Source organism: Engraulis encrasicolus, chromosome 8 (genome assembly GCF_034702125.1).
Source record: "Engraulis encrasicolus isolate BLACKSEA-1 chromosome 8, IST_EnEncr_1.0, whole genome shotgun sequence".
NCBI classification, from domain to species: Eukaryota; Metazoa; Chordata; class Actinopteri; order Clupeiformes; family Engraulidae; genus Engraulis; species Engraulis encrasicolus.
In genome coordinates, this window is record NC_085864.1 from 52,418,438 (window position 1) to 52,432,291 (window position 13,854).

Genomic DNA, 13,854 nt, shown 5'->3' on the forward strand with positions numbered 1-13,854 from the left:
CAGAAAGTGCAAAACGTTTTCGGTCACCAGACCTTCCTCAGTGCGGTCTGGTGACCGAAAACATTTCGCACTTTTGGGTAGCACCTTGATCACTTTTACATAAAAGTAATAAATCAATTATTGCATCGGCTGCTGGTGTGCGAGTTCTACTCTTTGCTTCTGTGGATTATCGCTTTGGAACCAACGCACCCACAAGGACTGGAGTTATTGGCGCGACACTCCTCTGTCTTTTGACCTGATGATCTACAAATTATATATAGCCTCTGGAGCTTAGAAAGGCAGTCAGAAGTTTCACTTGCCGACACCAGGTGGTGCCTTACCTTCTCAGTGTAGGCCGCGTCCGTGTCGCATATGGAGAAGCCAGAGATGCCCTGCTCCAGCCAATACTTCAGAGAGTACTACAGGGAAGGAAAGGGTTAAAGGTCAGCAAGTAGCCTACCACAGGGAGGGAAAGGGTTAAAGTTCAGCAAGTAGCCTACTAACAGCGAGGCAATACTTCAGAGAGTACCACAGGGAGGGAAAGGGTTAAAGTTCAGCGAGTAGCCTACTAACAGCGAGGCAATACTTCAGCAAGTAGCCTACTACAGGGAGGGAAAAGGTTAAAGTTCAGCAAGTAGCCTACCACAGGGAGGGAAAGGGTTAAAGTTCAGCAAGTAGCCTACTACAGGGAGGGAAAGGGTTAAAGGTCAGCAAGTAGCCTACTACAGGGAGGGAAAAGGTTAAAGGTCAGCGAGTAGCCTACCACAGGGAGGCAAAAGGTTAAAGTTCAGCAAGTAGCCTACAACAGGGAGGGAAAGGGTTAAAGTTCAGCAAGTAGCCTAACACAGGGAGAGAAAAGGTTAAAGTTCAGCGAGTACTACAGGGAAGGAAATGGTGGAAGACTCAAACGAGGACACCAAAAACAAACAACAAGTGGGGGGGAGAAGAAAGGGTGTGCACACTTCAAATCCAATGGGTGAGTTGGATATAACCAATAGTTTAAAGTAGTAGGCAAAAGCACACACCACCCACTACACTTGCATTTTAATAGCTGACAATGTCTTGGTCGTTTAGAAGGTCTGAACAACGAAAGTGTGAGATATTGAAATGCAAGCGTAAGGGTCTGTGTGCAGGGTTTTTTTTTACTACTAATGACTGTATGTCTGTCACCACAATCAAAAGACAAACAACCAGTCTGTGGAGTCACTAACACACGGCAGATACCTATACTAAGAAGCTGGTTCAGGAGTAAACCAGGTGAAGTTAAGAAGTAAATCATCAAATAGAAGAGCCTGGAATCACCATTTTCTTAAGAACCAGCTTCTTAGCATAAGAGCCTGGATGGAAAGAAAGGGTTAAAATCTCTGGAAAGCATTGGTGTAGTCTACTTTTTTTGAAGTGGGTATACTGTATATATTTGTGCTATTCTAAATAATGGATCAATCAATTGTAAGTGGGTATACTGAAATCCCAGAAATTTTGAAGTGGGTATACTGCGTATACCTGCGTTCTACGTAGACTACACCACTGCTTGAGAGCATGTCCGGAGGCATCAACCACATACTGTAATTTCCCGATAAGCTATCGCTGACGAGCAAACACTGACAAAGGCATGAACCGCATAGTAGCGATAAGCTATCTCTGACAGTAAACACTAATGCCTTTGCATGGGGAAACGAGCAGGAAACACTTCACATAATCCCATCATTTGCATGTGGGCTTTTACCGTGCCTTGCAATCAGACTGTGTGTGTGTGTGTGTGTGTGTGTGTGTGTGTGTGTGTGTGTGTGTGTGTGTGTGTGTGTGTGTGTGTGTGTGTGTGTGTGTGTGTGTGTGTGTGTGTGTGTGTGTGTGTATTGTCAATGTCTTAATTGAGTATGTTTAATTTAACTGCATATTGGACACTAGTGGAATGCAATTTCAAACTTCTCTGCTAACCTTGTTACCTAGATTTCTGACAATAAAATTCAGGACCTGACAGAAAGTCAAGTCAACTGTAAGGTTTGTTGTGAATGACCACATATCCTGGACGAATGAGCAGATATTAGGCATAGTTCCTACGACACATTACTCCATTTACTGTATAATACATTTTCCATGCAATTTCGTGAATTCAAAATATAAATATTTCCCTTCATTGTTGTTTTAAATTAAAACAAACTGCATCAAGGTCAAAATGGTCTGTCGTACACACATTATTCAATGTCTTTTATCTGATTTTGTGAATTTCAAGTAATATTAGACATTATACTTGTAGATATTTCCCTTCATTGGTGTTTTCAATGACCGCAATCAGCAAATGTGCCACAGTAAAAATGACTTTTGTCATGAACACAACACAAACTGCATTCAGGTTCAAATGGTCCCATACATGGTACTATTACCCCCTCTAGAGGTGAGACACATAATGGCACAGAGCAGTGTGTTATAAGTGGGGTCATTTTCAACACTGGGATCGTCTGAAATGCCTAGATGTGAAAAAAGACTGCTAAGAAATACAATATAGGCCCAATTATAATATTTATTAAATATTAAGCTATATTAAAAGGTAGTGTGCGGAATAAGGACTGTGTGTGAAGTGAACCTGTATGTATTAAGGTAGTGTGCAGAATAATGACTGTAGTTGAAGGTAACCTGTATGTATTTAGGTACAGTGTGGAATAAGGACTGTAGTTGATATGAAGTGGTAGTGATATGAAGTAGGTAGTGTAATGCAATAAGTATTGTGTGTGAAGGTAAACTGTACCTGTATGTATCCGGAAGAGTCTGGAATGAGTAGTGTGTGTGTGTGTGAAGGTCAACTGTATGTATCCGGATGAGTCTGGAATAAGTAGTGTGTGTGAACTAAGGTCACCTGTATGTATCCGGATGAGTCTGGAATAAGAAGTGTGTGTGAACCTGTACCTGTATGTATCCGGATGAGTCTGGAATAAGTAGTGTGTGTGAACTAAGGTAACCTGTATGTATCCGGATGAGTCTAGAATGAGTAGTGTGTGTGTGAAGTGAACCTGTACCTGTATGTATCCGGATGAGTCTGGAATAAGCAGTGTGTGTGAAGGTCAACTGTATGTATCCGGATGAGTCTGGAATAAGTAGTGTGTGTGAACTAAGGTCACCTGTATGTATCCGGATGAGTCTGGAATAAGTAGTGTGTGTGAAGTGAACCTGTTTCAGGGATTAAAGCAAAAAAAAGTCATCTGACTGAACTTTTTTACCGGTTAGGTACCCGATCAGGTATCACTCCGTAACCCTACGAAAACCAATGTAGCCAGGCTTTGCCCTCATAACGAAACATACACTGGTTTTATGCAAGGAATGGTGCCAGAGCCAGCACTAGGCATAGGCAGACAGAGCGGTCGCCTAGAGCAGAATAGACCTATGTCTTGAGGGCGCCAGTAATACCAAAAAGTGCCACAAAATCAGAACTTCAACCAACATAAAACTTTACACTTCACATTAACAATGAATATTCATTATACACTCAGTAGGCCTATATACACTCTCAGTATGAATGTACCTGTAGGTACTAGATCAGATGTGCTCAATCAGATGTAGGCCTACAATGCTATGTTTACAGATGCCAATTTCTAAATACAAGAAAAAGGACAGAGGGCCTAGGCCACCAGATTGACTGGAACTGGCCAAGAATGGAGGGATAATGGATATATAAGACTGCAAACATTGAACTGCAATTTGGGGCATGTTTTGGTTATTTCCTCTTATTTCTACCCATTGTTTATGAATTGTTCACAATATTATGCAGAATGGATTCACAACGAGTGTTGCTTCAAAATTGTCTAGCTGATATCACAGAATGATTGACTTGGAATTGCAATGCGTTGATACAGTGATCCCATAATGTTTTTTTTTTAGTAGTAGGCTATATTTTGTCTTTCACATCAGAATGGGCAAACACTCTTCTGGTGAAGGCAGTCCGAGAAGATGGACACAGACGTTGCGCCACTCAAAAACAAGCACACACACAATAACTGTTGCTGCACACTATTCCAGTTAGCAAAAATAGCATCACACAGTAGCCTACAACAAGCCTTGAAAGTGAAAGAAACACCGAAACGGCATTTATTGACCTTGAGTCCACCCATCAGAACACTGTTTTCCAGAACAAGACTATGTTTCAGTGCGTAACTAATACGGCATACCCACTGAAACGTGAACACTAAAGTGCACAAGTGCACCATTTGAGATTCAGCCATAAAATATTGGCTCTGCCAGGGATAGCCTCCGTGACCCCTTTAAAATGCAACCCATTTTTAACTTATTTCTTAAATATATATCGGCAACAACAAGTTAATATGCTATGATTACAGATGAGACTGTAAATTGTCAGAAAGACAACTAGAGCTAGTTCTACCCGTAGCCAGTCAAACGCGCTAAACTTTGAGGATAAAACGCATGGTATTACGCATGCAATATCCTAGCTAGCTGCCAATGATAGCCGTCCCATTGGGGCTATGAATAATGTTAGTAAAAGTCACAATGCTTAAAAGGAAAACCCTTCATGAAAAGGACATCATGCGCAGTCGAAGTAAACTATTCTTTTTTTTCTAACTATCCACCACGGCAGGCGCAATGATAATGGAAACATACGTGTCCTACCTTCTTCCAGCTATGCATTCCATATGCATTATTATTAGCCCATATTGGAATATCAGTCCAACTCGTTTAATGATGGTCATTGCACTTTAAAGACATAGTATTACACTTATTTTCTTTTCTGCCATCAGCAACAATGTTGGCTATTTGTTTTTTTTAATCTCTCGCGCTGCGCCGCAACTGATTTGTTGACCGCTCGTGTACTTTTTTTTTTTTTTGGAACACGGAAGATGATGGCTCAAAACTACTGAATCTGTTGTATGACACCACCGGTGGTGGCGTGTATAACTAAATCCGTACACCAAACACACCTTTCCTCCCCTTCTCATGACCAGGAGTGCTCTCGATTTGAGTTCAGTTGGAAAGTAAAAATTGTAAATTAATTGACATGAATTATAAAGACGGAAATCCGTCCAAACGAAAATCCAGTTGACGGAAATCCGTCATAGCGACGGAAAACTTTAATCCCTGTGTATGTATCCGGAAGAGTCTGGAATGAGTAGTGTGTGTGTGTGTGAAGGTCAACTGTATGTATCCGGATGAGTCTGGAATAAGAAGTGTGTGTGAACTAAGGTCACCTGTATGTATCCGGATGAGTCTGGAATAAGTAGTGTGTGTGAACTAAGGTCACCTGTATGTATCCGGATGAGTCTGGAATAAGTAGTGTGTGTGAACTAAGGTCACCTGTATGTATCCGGATGAGTCTGGAATAAGTAGTGTGTGTGAACTAAGGTCACCTGTATGTATCCGGATGAGTCTGGAATAAGTAGTGTGTGTGAACTAAGGTCACCTGTATGTATCCGGATGAGTCTGGAATAAGTAGTGTGTGTGAAGGTCAACTGTACCTGTATGTATCCGGATGAGTCTGGAATAAGTAGTGTGTGTGAAGGTCACCTGTATGTATCCGGATGAGTCTGGAATAAGTATCGTGTGTGAACTAAGGTCACCTGTATGTATCCGGATGAGTCTGCGAGGTCCTCAGTGGCGTTCAGGGAGTCCTCCTCATTCATCACCTCCAGGTCACAGAAGTCCAGCAGGATCTTCATGCCTACACACAGAGAACAAAGGGACACAAGTTGGTGTGTGTGCGTGTGTGTGTGAGTGTGTGAGTGAGTGAGTGAGTGAGTGAGTGAGTGAGTGAGTGAGTGAGTGAGTGAGTGAGTGAGTGAGTGAGTGAGTGAGTGAGTGAGTGAGTGAGTGAGGGGGAGTGAGGGGGAGTGAGGGGGAGTGAGAGTGAGTGAGTGTGTGAGTGAGTGAGTGAGTGAGTGAGTGAGTGAGTGAGTGAGTGAGTGAGTGAGTGAGTGAGTGAGTGAGAGTGAGTGAGTGAGAGTGAGTGAGAGTGAGTGAGAGTGAGTGAGAGTGAGTGAGAGTGAGTGAGAGTGAGTGAGAGTGAGTGAGTGAGTGAGTGAGTGAGTGAGTGGGAGTGAGTGGGAGTGATTGGGTGAGTGGGAGTGTGAGTGAGTGAGTGGGAGTGAGTGGGAGTGAGTGAGTGGGAGTGAGTGTGAGTTCAGCACAACCTACCCTCCTTGTGCGTCTCCCCGATGAGTTTCCTGAACTGGGGCATGGTGCCGAGGTCGTGGCTGACCTGCGTGAGGTTGGAGGCGGAGATGGTCTTGGGGATCACGCCCTCCAGAATCAGGGCGCCCACCTGCAGCGACTTGAGGTACGGCAGACGCTCACGCATCACTGCAGAGGGAGGGAGGGACACACACACACACACACACCACACACCACACACCACACACCACACACCACACACCACACACCACACACCACACACACACACACACACACACACACACACACACACACACACACACACACATTAATACAGTGGTTCCCAAACTCTTCTGCTTAGTGTTGCACCGATACCCTTTTTTGGCCCCGATACCTGGCTGTGCCGTATAAGCCGGTTGCGATCCCATACCGATACCACTCTGAAGCCAGTAGAACCCACACACACGCACACGAACACACACACACAGACAGACTTACCCTCGAACCCGCCGATGGTGCCCTGCGGTGTGTCCATGAGTACAGTGGGCTGCAGCTGGTAGCACACACACACACACACACACACACACACACACACACACACACACACACACACACACACACACACACACACACACACACACACACACACACACACACCCGCCGATGGTGCCCTGCGGTGTGTCCATGAGTCCAGTGGGCTGCAGCTGGTAGCACACACACACACACTCACTCACACACACACACACACACACGTCATGTCAACACAAACACACTCACCCTCGAACCCGCCGATGGCGCCCTGCGGCGTGTCCATGAGCAGTGCGGGCTGCAGCCGGTAGAAGAGCTCCTTCTCCCACCACTTGAGGGGCGGGGCCACGGGCCGTGGACTCTGCACGATGATGGCGATGGCGGCGCCCAGCATCACCAGCCACGTCAGCCAGAACAGCAGCACCAGCCGCGTACGCACCTTCCTCCAGCCGGGGCTACCTGCCGCCAGCAGTGATTGGATATTAGAACAATAAATATATTCACACGGTCTATTTGTCCGGTTATACACAACGGCCAGTTGCACAGTGCCCAGGAGCACCAACCATTTACAGCATCACCAGCCACGTCAGCCAGAACAGCAGCACCAGCCGCGTACGCACCTTCCTCCAGCCGGGGCTACCTGCCGTCAGCAGTGATTGGATATTAGAACTATACAGTATATGCCGTATTATACACAAGGGCCAGGGGCAGCAACCATTTACAGCCAGTTAGGGGGCACCATGTGACACTAATGTTACAAATATGTTTCCTGAAGAGGGGCAGCTGCAAGGTGTAGGCCTAGTGCGCGGGGACACCACAGTGTCTTAATACGGTCCTGCATATACACCAGCCGCGTACGCACTTTAAAATCACAAGACTTGGAGTGCTGTCCTGTTCTCTTTATTTCATATATTCTTGAGGAATGAGCACCCAGATTTTTTCACTTTGGTTGAGTTGAGCGCGTTACACCCCTTAGTATGATTAACTATACTGTATATGCCGTACTATACACAAGGGCCAATTGCACAGGGCCCAGGGGCACCAACCATTTACAGCCAGTTAGGGGGCACCACCACGTGACACTAGCTTTACAAATGTTGTTCATAAAGGGGGGCACCTGCAGGATGTAGTGCCCGGAGACGCCACAGCGTCTTTATGCGGCCCTGTAGTGTGTGTGTATACACACACACACACACACACACACACACACACACACAGTTGTATACACACACTCCTTATATACTACTTAGAACAATACACTTTCCTAATATACCACTTATACGTTAGAGGGCTATGAATTAACTTTTTTCCATCACCAGTCAAAATGCTTATTTTACCAACCAAACATAATCTCACTATTGGGTCAAAGTGTGTATTAAGCTGGTCTTTTCTACCAGACAAACTGAAATTTCACCAGCATTTGGCCGGTTGGCTGATGTTAATTTAGAGCCCTGGGGCCACATAACAGAAAAAATCCTAGTTAGTTTTTCTGTTATGTGGCCTCTGATACTTACTCTTCAACACAACAATTTCACCAGGCAGTATTTGTGGTGTTAGTTTAGAGCCCTGTACTTACAGTTGAGGACGATATTATTGGCCCCCCTCCTGAAATTAGACATTTCTCTTGATTTCTCAGTAAGAATGACCATTATTAACCGTTTTTGTTATTCTGGAAATAAATACACTGATGGAGATAATGTTCAATGAGTTGAATTTGGATTTTTCAATTGTTACGAAGAGTTTAAACAAAAAAGGGCAAAAATGACGAGGACAAAATTATTAGCCCCCTGATCATTAATAGTCAATATGGTGCCATTTATGAACCAAAACTGACAACAGGCTCTGATAAGTTGCTACCTAGGTTGGCACATGCCCCACTAGGGAGTTTGGCCCATTTCTTCACTGCAAAGTGTTCTAGCTGGTCCAAATCGCATGGATGCTGAGCATAGACATTAACCACAGACTCTCAGTGGGATTGAGGACTGGACTATGAGCGGGTGATTCCAATATCATGGTTTTAGTGTCCTTGAAGAACCTCTGAACTAATCTAAGTGTATGCTTTGGGTTACAATGTTGTTGGAAGACCCAGCAATCCAGATTCAGACCCAGACTCCCTGTGTCTGAGGCTGAATAACAGACTAAACTTGAGGCCTCACCACTATGTGTAACTGTGGAAACTGCTTAGCCTCATTAGACCAAAGAAGCATTGGACACCTGCCTAGATGAATGTTATTGACCTGGCCTCACCTGGAGTTTTTTTCCCCCCAAGAAAGACAGTTGTTAGGGCTTGTCATCATATTGGGCTTTAGGGCCATCATCACAGAAGAACCCCTTTACTAAAGGAAGTGCATATCAGAGTGTTATTGAGCTTTGCCTGTGAACATTTGAAAGTCAAAAATGAGTTTTGAACGTCTCCGCTTTCATCTGATGATATTCAATTGCACCTGCTTTGATGCATGGATTTTGCTTCTGTCAGGTGAAGAAAGGGATAGGCCTTGAATCGTTATAAGATGGTTTCCACAATTAAACATGGTGGTGGATGCATCATTCTGTGGCAGCCTCAGCCACAGGAAACTTTGTTTGGGTGTACGGCACCATAAAAACTGAAAATTATGATAGAATCTGGAAAGTGACCTTGCAAAAATATGCTCATAGAGGGAGCTAAGATCTTCACTGGATCTTTCAATAAGATAATAACCCAAAACTTGCACCCAAAATAGTTCAAATGTTCTTCAAGGATACTAAAACCATGGTCATGGAGTGGTTCAGACATCAATTCTTTAGATAGTATTTGAAGAGTGCTGAAAATGAATGTCCATCCTCAACATCCATGCAATTTGGACCAGCTTAACTATTTGCAATGAAAAAAATGGGCCAAAATCCCTGTTAGGACATGTGCCAACATAGTTAACAACTAATCAAAGTGCCTGGTGTCATTTTTTGTTCATAAATGGCACTGTATTGACTATTAATGATAAGGGGGCTAATCATTTTGTCCTTGCCATTTTTACACTTTTTTGTTTAAACTCATTGTGAAAATGGAAAAGTCCAAATTTAACTTATTGGATACTATCTCCATGGTGTATTCGTTTCCAGAATAACATACATTTATTAATAATGATCATTGTCAATGATCAATGAAGAGATATGTCTAATTTCAGGAGGGGGGCTAATAATATCGTCCTCAACTGTATATAGGCTAGACCCTACTCTTCTATATACTCTCACTGACCTGCCGTGAGCTCCAGCTCGTCTTTGCTGAGTGGCTTCCAGCTGGGTCTTCCAGCGGTCACAGGCTCTGGCAGCAGCAAGGGCACCGTCTCGCCGCCTCCCAAGTTGCCCCCCGCCAGCCCTGGTACCCCCGGGCCGGGCCCAGCCGCCGCCACGCTGCCATAGCCCAGGTCGCCATCCGCGTTCAGTGGCATCGTGTCTACCTAGAGTAGTTTTACCTGTTGCAAATATATCTCGCTGATGGGGTGAATATACCTGTTGGGGGGAGAGAGAGAGAGAGAGAGAGAGAGAGAGAGAGAGAGAGAGAGAGAGAGAGAGAGAGAGAGAGAGAGAGAGAGAGAGAAGGGGGTGGGCAGAGAGAGAGAGAGAGAGAGAAGGGGGGTGGGCAGAGAGAGAGAGAGAGAAGGGGGGCAGAGAGAGAGAGAGAGAAGGGGGCAGAGAAAGAAGGGGGCAGAAAGAGAGAGAGAGAAGGGGGCAGAGAGAGAGAGAGAGAGAGAGGGGGGGGGAGCAGAGAAAGAAGGGGGCAGAGAGAGAGAAAGAAGGGGGCAGAGAGAGAGAGAAGGGGGCAGAGAGCACACATCGCACATTTTATAGCCCGCAAAAGCCAGCCCTGAATATGTTCAATTCACATATCCATTGCATTCCCAAACTAGGCGTAACTAGGCTACCGCAACCGAGGTCCCCAACCGCGTTCTACCTAGACTAGGCTACCATTTGCAAACATAGCCCCTACTATCTACCTGTTGGTGAGGTGATAGCTACCTTTCGGGAAAGAGTAGGGTGGCAGAGAGCACACATCAACATCGACCAGGGCTTTTACTTCACAGCGCGCCAAATCCAGCCATAAATGTGTTCATTCCCAAACAAACTAAGCGCCTCAGCGCAACTTATAATCAAATTGCATAGGCGTCGTGGACACCGCATGGACTCAACAATCATTGCATCTGCATGGGTCTGGTGAAATTTGAAGCCTACACAACACGCTACATTCTTACAAGTTTGCAGAAGAAATACTGCCGTGTAAAAGATTATGGACAAAAACTATAGGCTAATGTTTGGATGGGAAACGCCAGTTAGAGTTGGTGTTAGTGTTACCACGGCCGCGGAGCTCCTCCGGCCTCTGAACAGGTGCCGATCGTTGAGTCCCTCTAACGACCTGCTGGAGTATCAACACCAGGTAGAACTAGACTAAACTAAACTACCACTAGTGATGGCAGTCTGACGCAGCGCGCCGGCGTGCGCGATTAACTTGGGGTTCTATTAACTGGAGATGGTTACCTTCTAGGAGTGCTCAGCGCACTCGCGAATCGGCCTAATTTGAAACAACTTGCACAAACCACCAACAGCGAAAACCATAGAAATATTGTTCGTTTGTTTCTATTCATAATGAGCGTCAGCAAAACTTCATTTTATTTTGCCCATCACTAACCACCACAATTTTTCGAAATATAAACACAGACATATCCTACAGTCTAGGCCCCACAGGCGCATCTCTCTTTTACGCCGTGACTTACAGAGGGATGAAGCGGTGTGACATTGTTTTAATGAGGGTGAAGTAGGCTATTCTGATATACGGGAAGCCCTGAAAATATAATTTGACCAAATAAGGCAGTAAGTCAAGCCCTAAGTGAATAAATAACTGCATGCACTCATTAAAACAAAGGATAAAACTATTATGTCATGCTAAATTGAACCCAGACGTTATTTTCATGCTTTGTTGTAACCCACTGGCCTACTTTCACCCCAGTTTAAATATCCCAACAAACAAAAAACGAACTACTATGTTGTTTTCTGCATTTATCTTTGTCATTTGCATTTGTCAAAGTAAAAAGGAAAACTCACCACTCTGTTGACTCCTCACTGTTCTACTTGTAGTATCTCCTGCTTGACTCTTGTCCTCATAGACCAGAACTGTATGTGCTTGTGTGCCTGCTCCTGTTCTCCTGTGTCTTGTGTATTACAGTACCATGTGTGAAAGCATGCAAGTGTGTCAATTAGAACATAGGTGTGCAGTCAGGCGCCACACTCCAGTCAGACATTCTGTGGCATATGACTCTTAACCCCTCTCGAGTCCGGCAGCCTGTCTCCTTTAGTGTTCATTTACAGTTTCGAGTTTATTGTCAGTGGATGTTTCCTCCCCCATGGCCAGACACAAGGGTGCAGGTGCTGGGTGTGTGTGTGTGTGTGTGTGTGTGTGTGTGTGTGTGTGTGTGTGTGTGTGTGTGTTAGTGTGTGTGTGTGTGTGTGTGTGTGTGTGTGTGTGTGTGTGTGTGTGTGTGTGTGTGTGTGTGTGTGTGACGTGTGTGTGTGTGTGTGTGTGTGTGTGTGTGTGTGTGTGTGTGTGTGTGTGTGTGTGTGTGTGTGTGTGTGTGTGTGTGTGTGTGTGTGTGTGTGTGTGTGTGTGTGTGTGTGTGTGCACATGCCCCCCATGAGTTCAGTCACCCAAGATGAGCAGACAACAGTTTGGGAAACCCATTGCTACCACTTATGCTCATAGTTTGTTTAGAATGAAATAGAGTCAAAACTTCATTCAACTAGAATTGATTTATTGTTGTTTTTTTACATTTGAAATAAATATGTTTAGTTTCTACAAAAGTTCACCAGAAATTCTGAACATGTAAACCATAGAGACATAATATAGTAGAGCTTGTGTGCAGAGGATGCTGAAACCAAACAAGCAAAAGAAAAAAACATACTAACACACAGGAAATATTCAACCGACTGGCCAATCCCAATTGCACCCTATGTATCCACACATCCCCTGTATCTCTTACCCATGAGCCTCTTCTCCTCTCCGTCCACAGACCCCATACACTGCACTGGACACACCAGACAGACAGACCCCTAGTAGCTGCAGATCTGCATCACGACATGTGAAGAGGTACTTTAACATTTCATTCAGTTGTAATGCATTTCCACAGTTAGGAAATGGATCACACTCAGTTTTTTTTCTTCTTTCTTGTTATTTTCCTTTTATATAAACAATGCAGGTAATGCATTTCCATACACAATTAATATACAGTGATGTGGAATGTACTGTACAATTTAAAACAAGTGAATCATGAAGATTCAATGAAAACACTCTAGAGTAGTGGTTCTCAACTGGAATAGTCTTGTGACCCACAATTTCCCGTGGTCAATACGTTGTGACCCAAACTGCGTGTCGGATTCTTCCAATAATAATACAAAATATTATCACGCATTTCATAATATGCATTATTATTTGCATGTATGCTGATATACAATGTGCCTTATGAAGTAGTGGAGAGGAAAAGGCCTATTAACCATGTTTCACTATGTCTTCAACATTATAGTAATTTTTAGTGCATTGCATCACAGCTCCGCGACCCACCCAGGAACCCTCCGCGACCCCCTTTTGGGTCGCGACCCACCAGTTGAGAAACACTGCTCTAGAGACAGGGAAGCAGACCGGATGGGAGGTGGGAGCAAAGACAAAAATTGTTTGGGAGAAGAGAAGAGAGAATGAGGTGTCACTAATTGTGGGCAATTAAACAATCAACAGGTGTAATGTTTGTTCATACAAAATACTTCAATGTTTCAGTCTCACTATGCTCTGAAGAAGGCCCAATCACCACTAACCGTGGGCAATTAAAAAAAAGTCCTTATTGGATATGTCATTATAATAAAGACAAATTACCTATTCATTTTGGAGTGCCTCGGTGAGGAGGCATTCTTTGCAACTAACTTTGGACAACCAATCACCTTGAACCAAAGAGCACTCACCAGAACACCACATTTCTTCATTTTTTCTAAAGGGACTGAGCATGCCTCTGACTTGCAACAATTAGTCACATGACCTTCCTCCCCTCCCACACAGTGCACATGTGTCATAATCACACGGCCTTGCTAACTATTTGCTATTTCACCCGCCTGGCCTCTGGGCCTTCACTTCAGTAGGACTAAACCCCCCCAAGCCCCTCCCCAGAGGAGCATCTTGTCACCAGGCTAGACAGGCAGACGCATGGGGCTCCTAGATGGTGAACA

At 44.5% G+C, this 13,854-nt stretch overlaps 1 protein-coding gene across 1 annotated transcript in view; it reads right to left on the reverse strand.

The window, feature by feature from the left end:
• Nucleotides 1-11,031, reverse strand: part of si:dkey-202g17.3 (amino acid transporter heavy chain SLC3A2) — a 20,599-nt gene extending 9,568 nt beyond the window's left edge. Inside the window, exons 1-6 of the mRNA XM_063204527.1 lie at nucleotides 10,945-11,031; nucleotides 9,851-10,104; nucleotides 6,868-7,077; nucleotides 6,115-6,279; nucleotides 5,541-5,641; nucleotides 321-398 (exon numbers count right to left, since the gene is read on the reverse strand). Coding sequence (XP_063060597.1) covers nucleotides 321-398; nucleotides 5,541-5,641; nucleotides 6,115-6,279; nucleotides 6,868-7,077; nucleotides 9,851-10,043 — 747 coding nt within the window. The 5' untranslated portion in view covers nucleotides 10,044-10,104; nucleotides 10,945-11,031. The remainder of the gene's footprint in view (nucleotides 1-320; nucleotides 399-5,540; nucleotides 5,642-6,114; nucleotides 6,280-6,867; nucleotides 7,078-9,850; nucleotides 10,105-10,944) is intronic.
• Nucleotides 11,032-13,854: the final 2,823 nt, after the last annotated feature.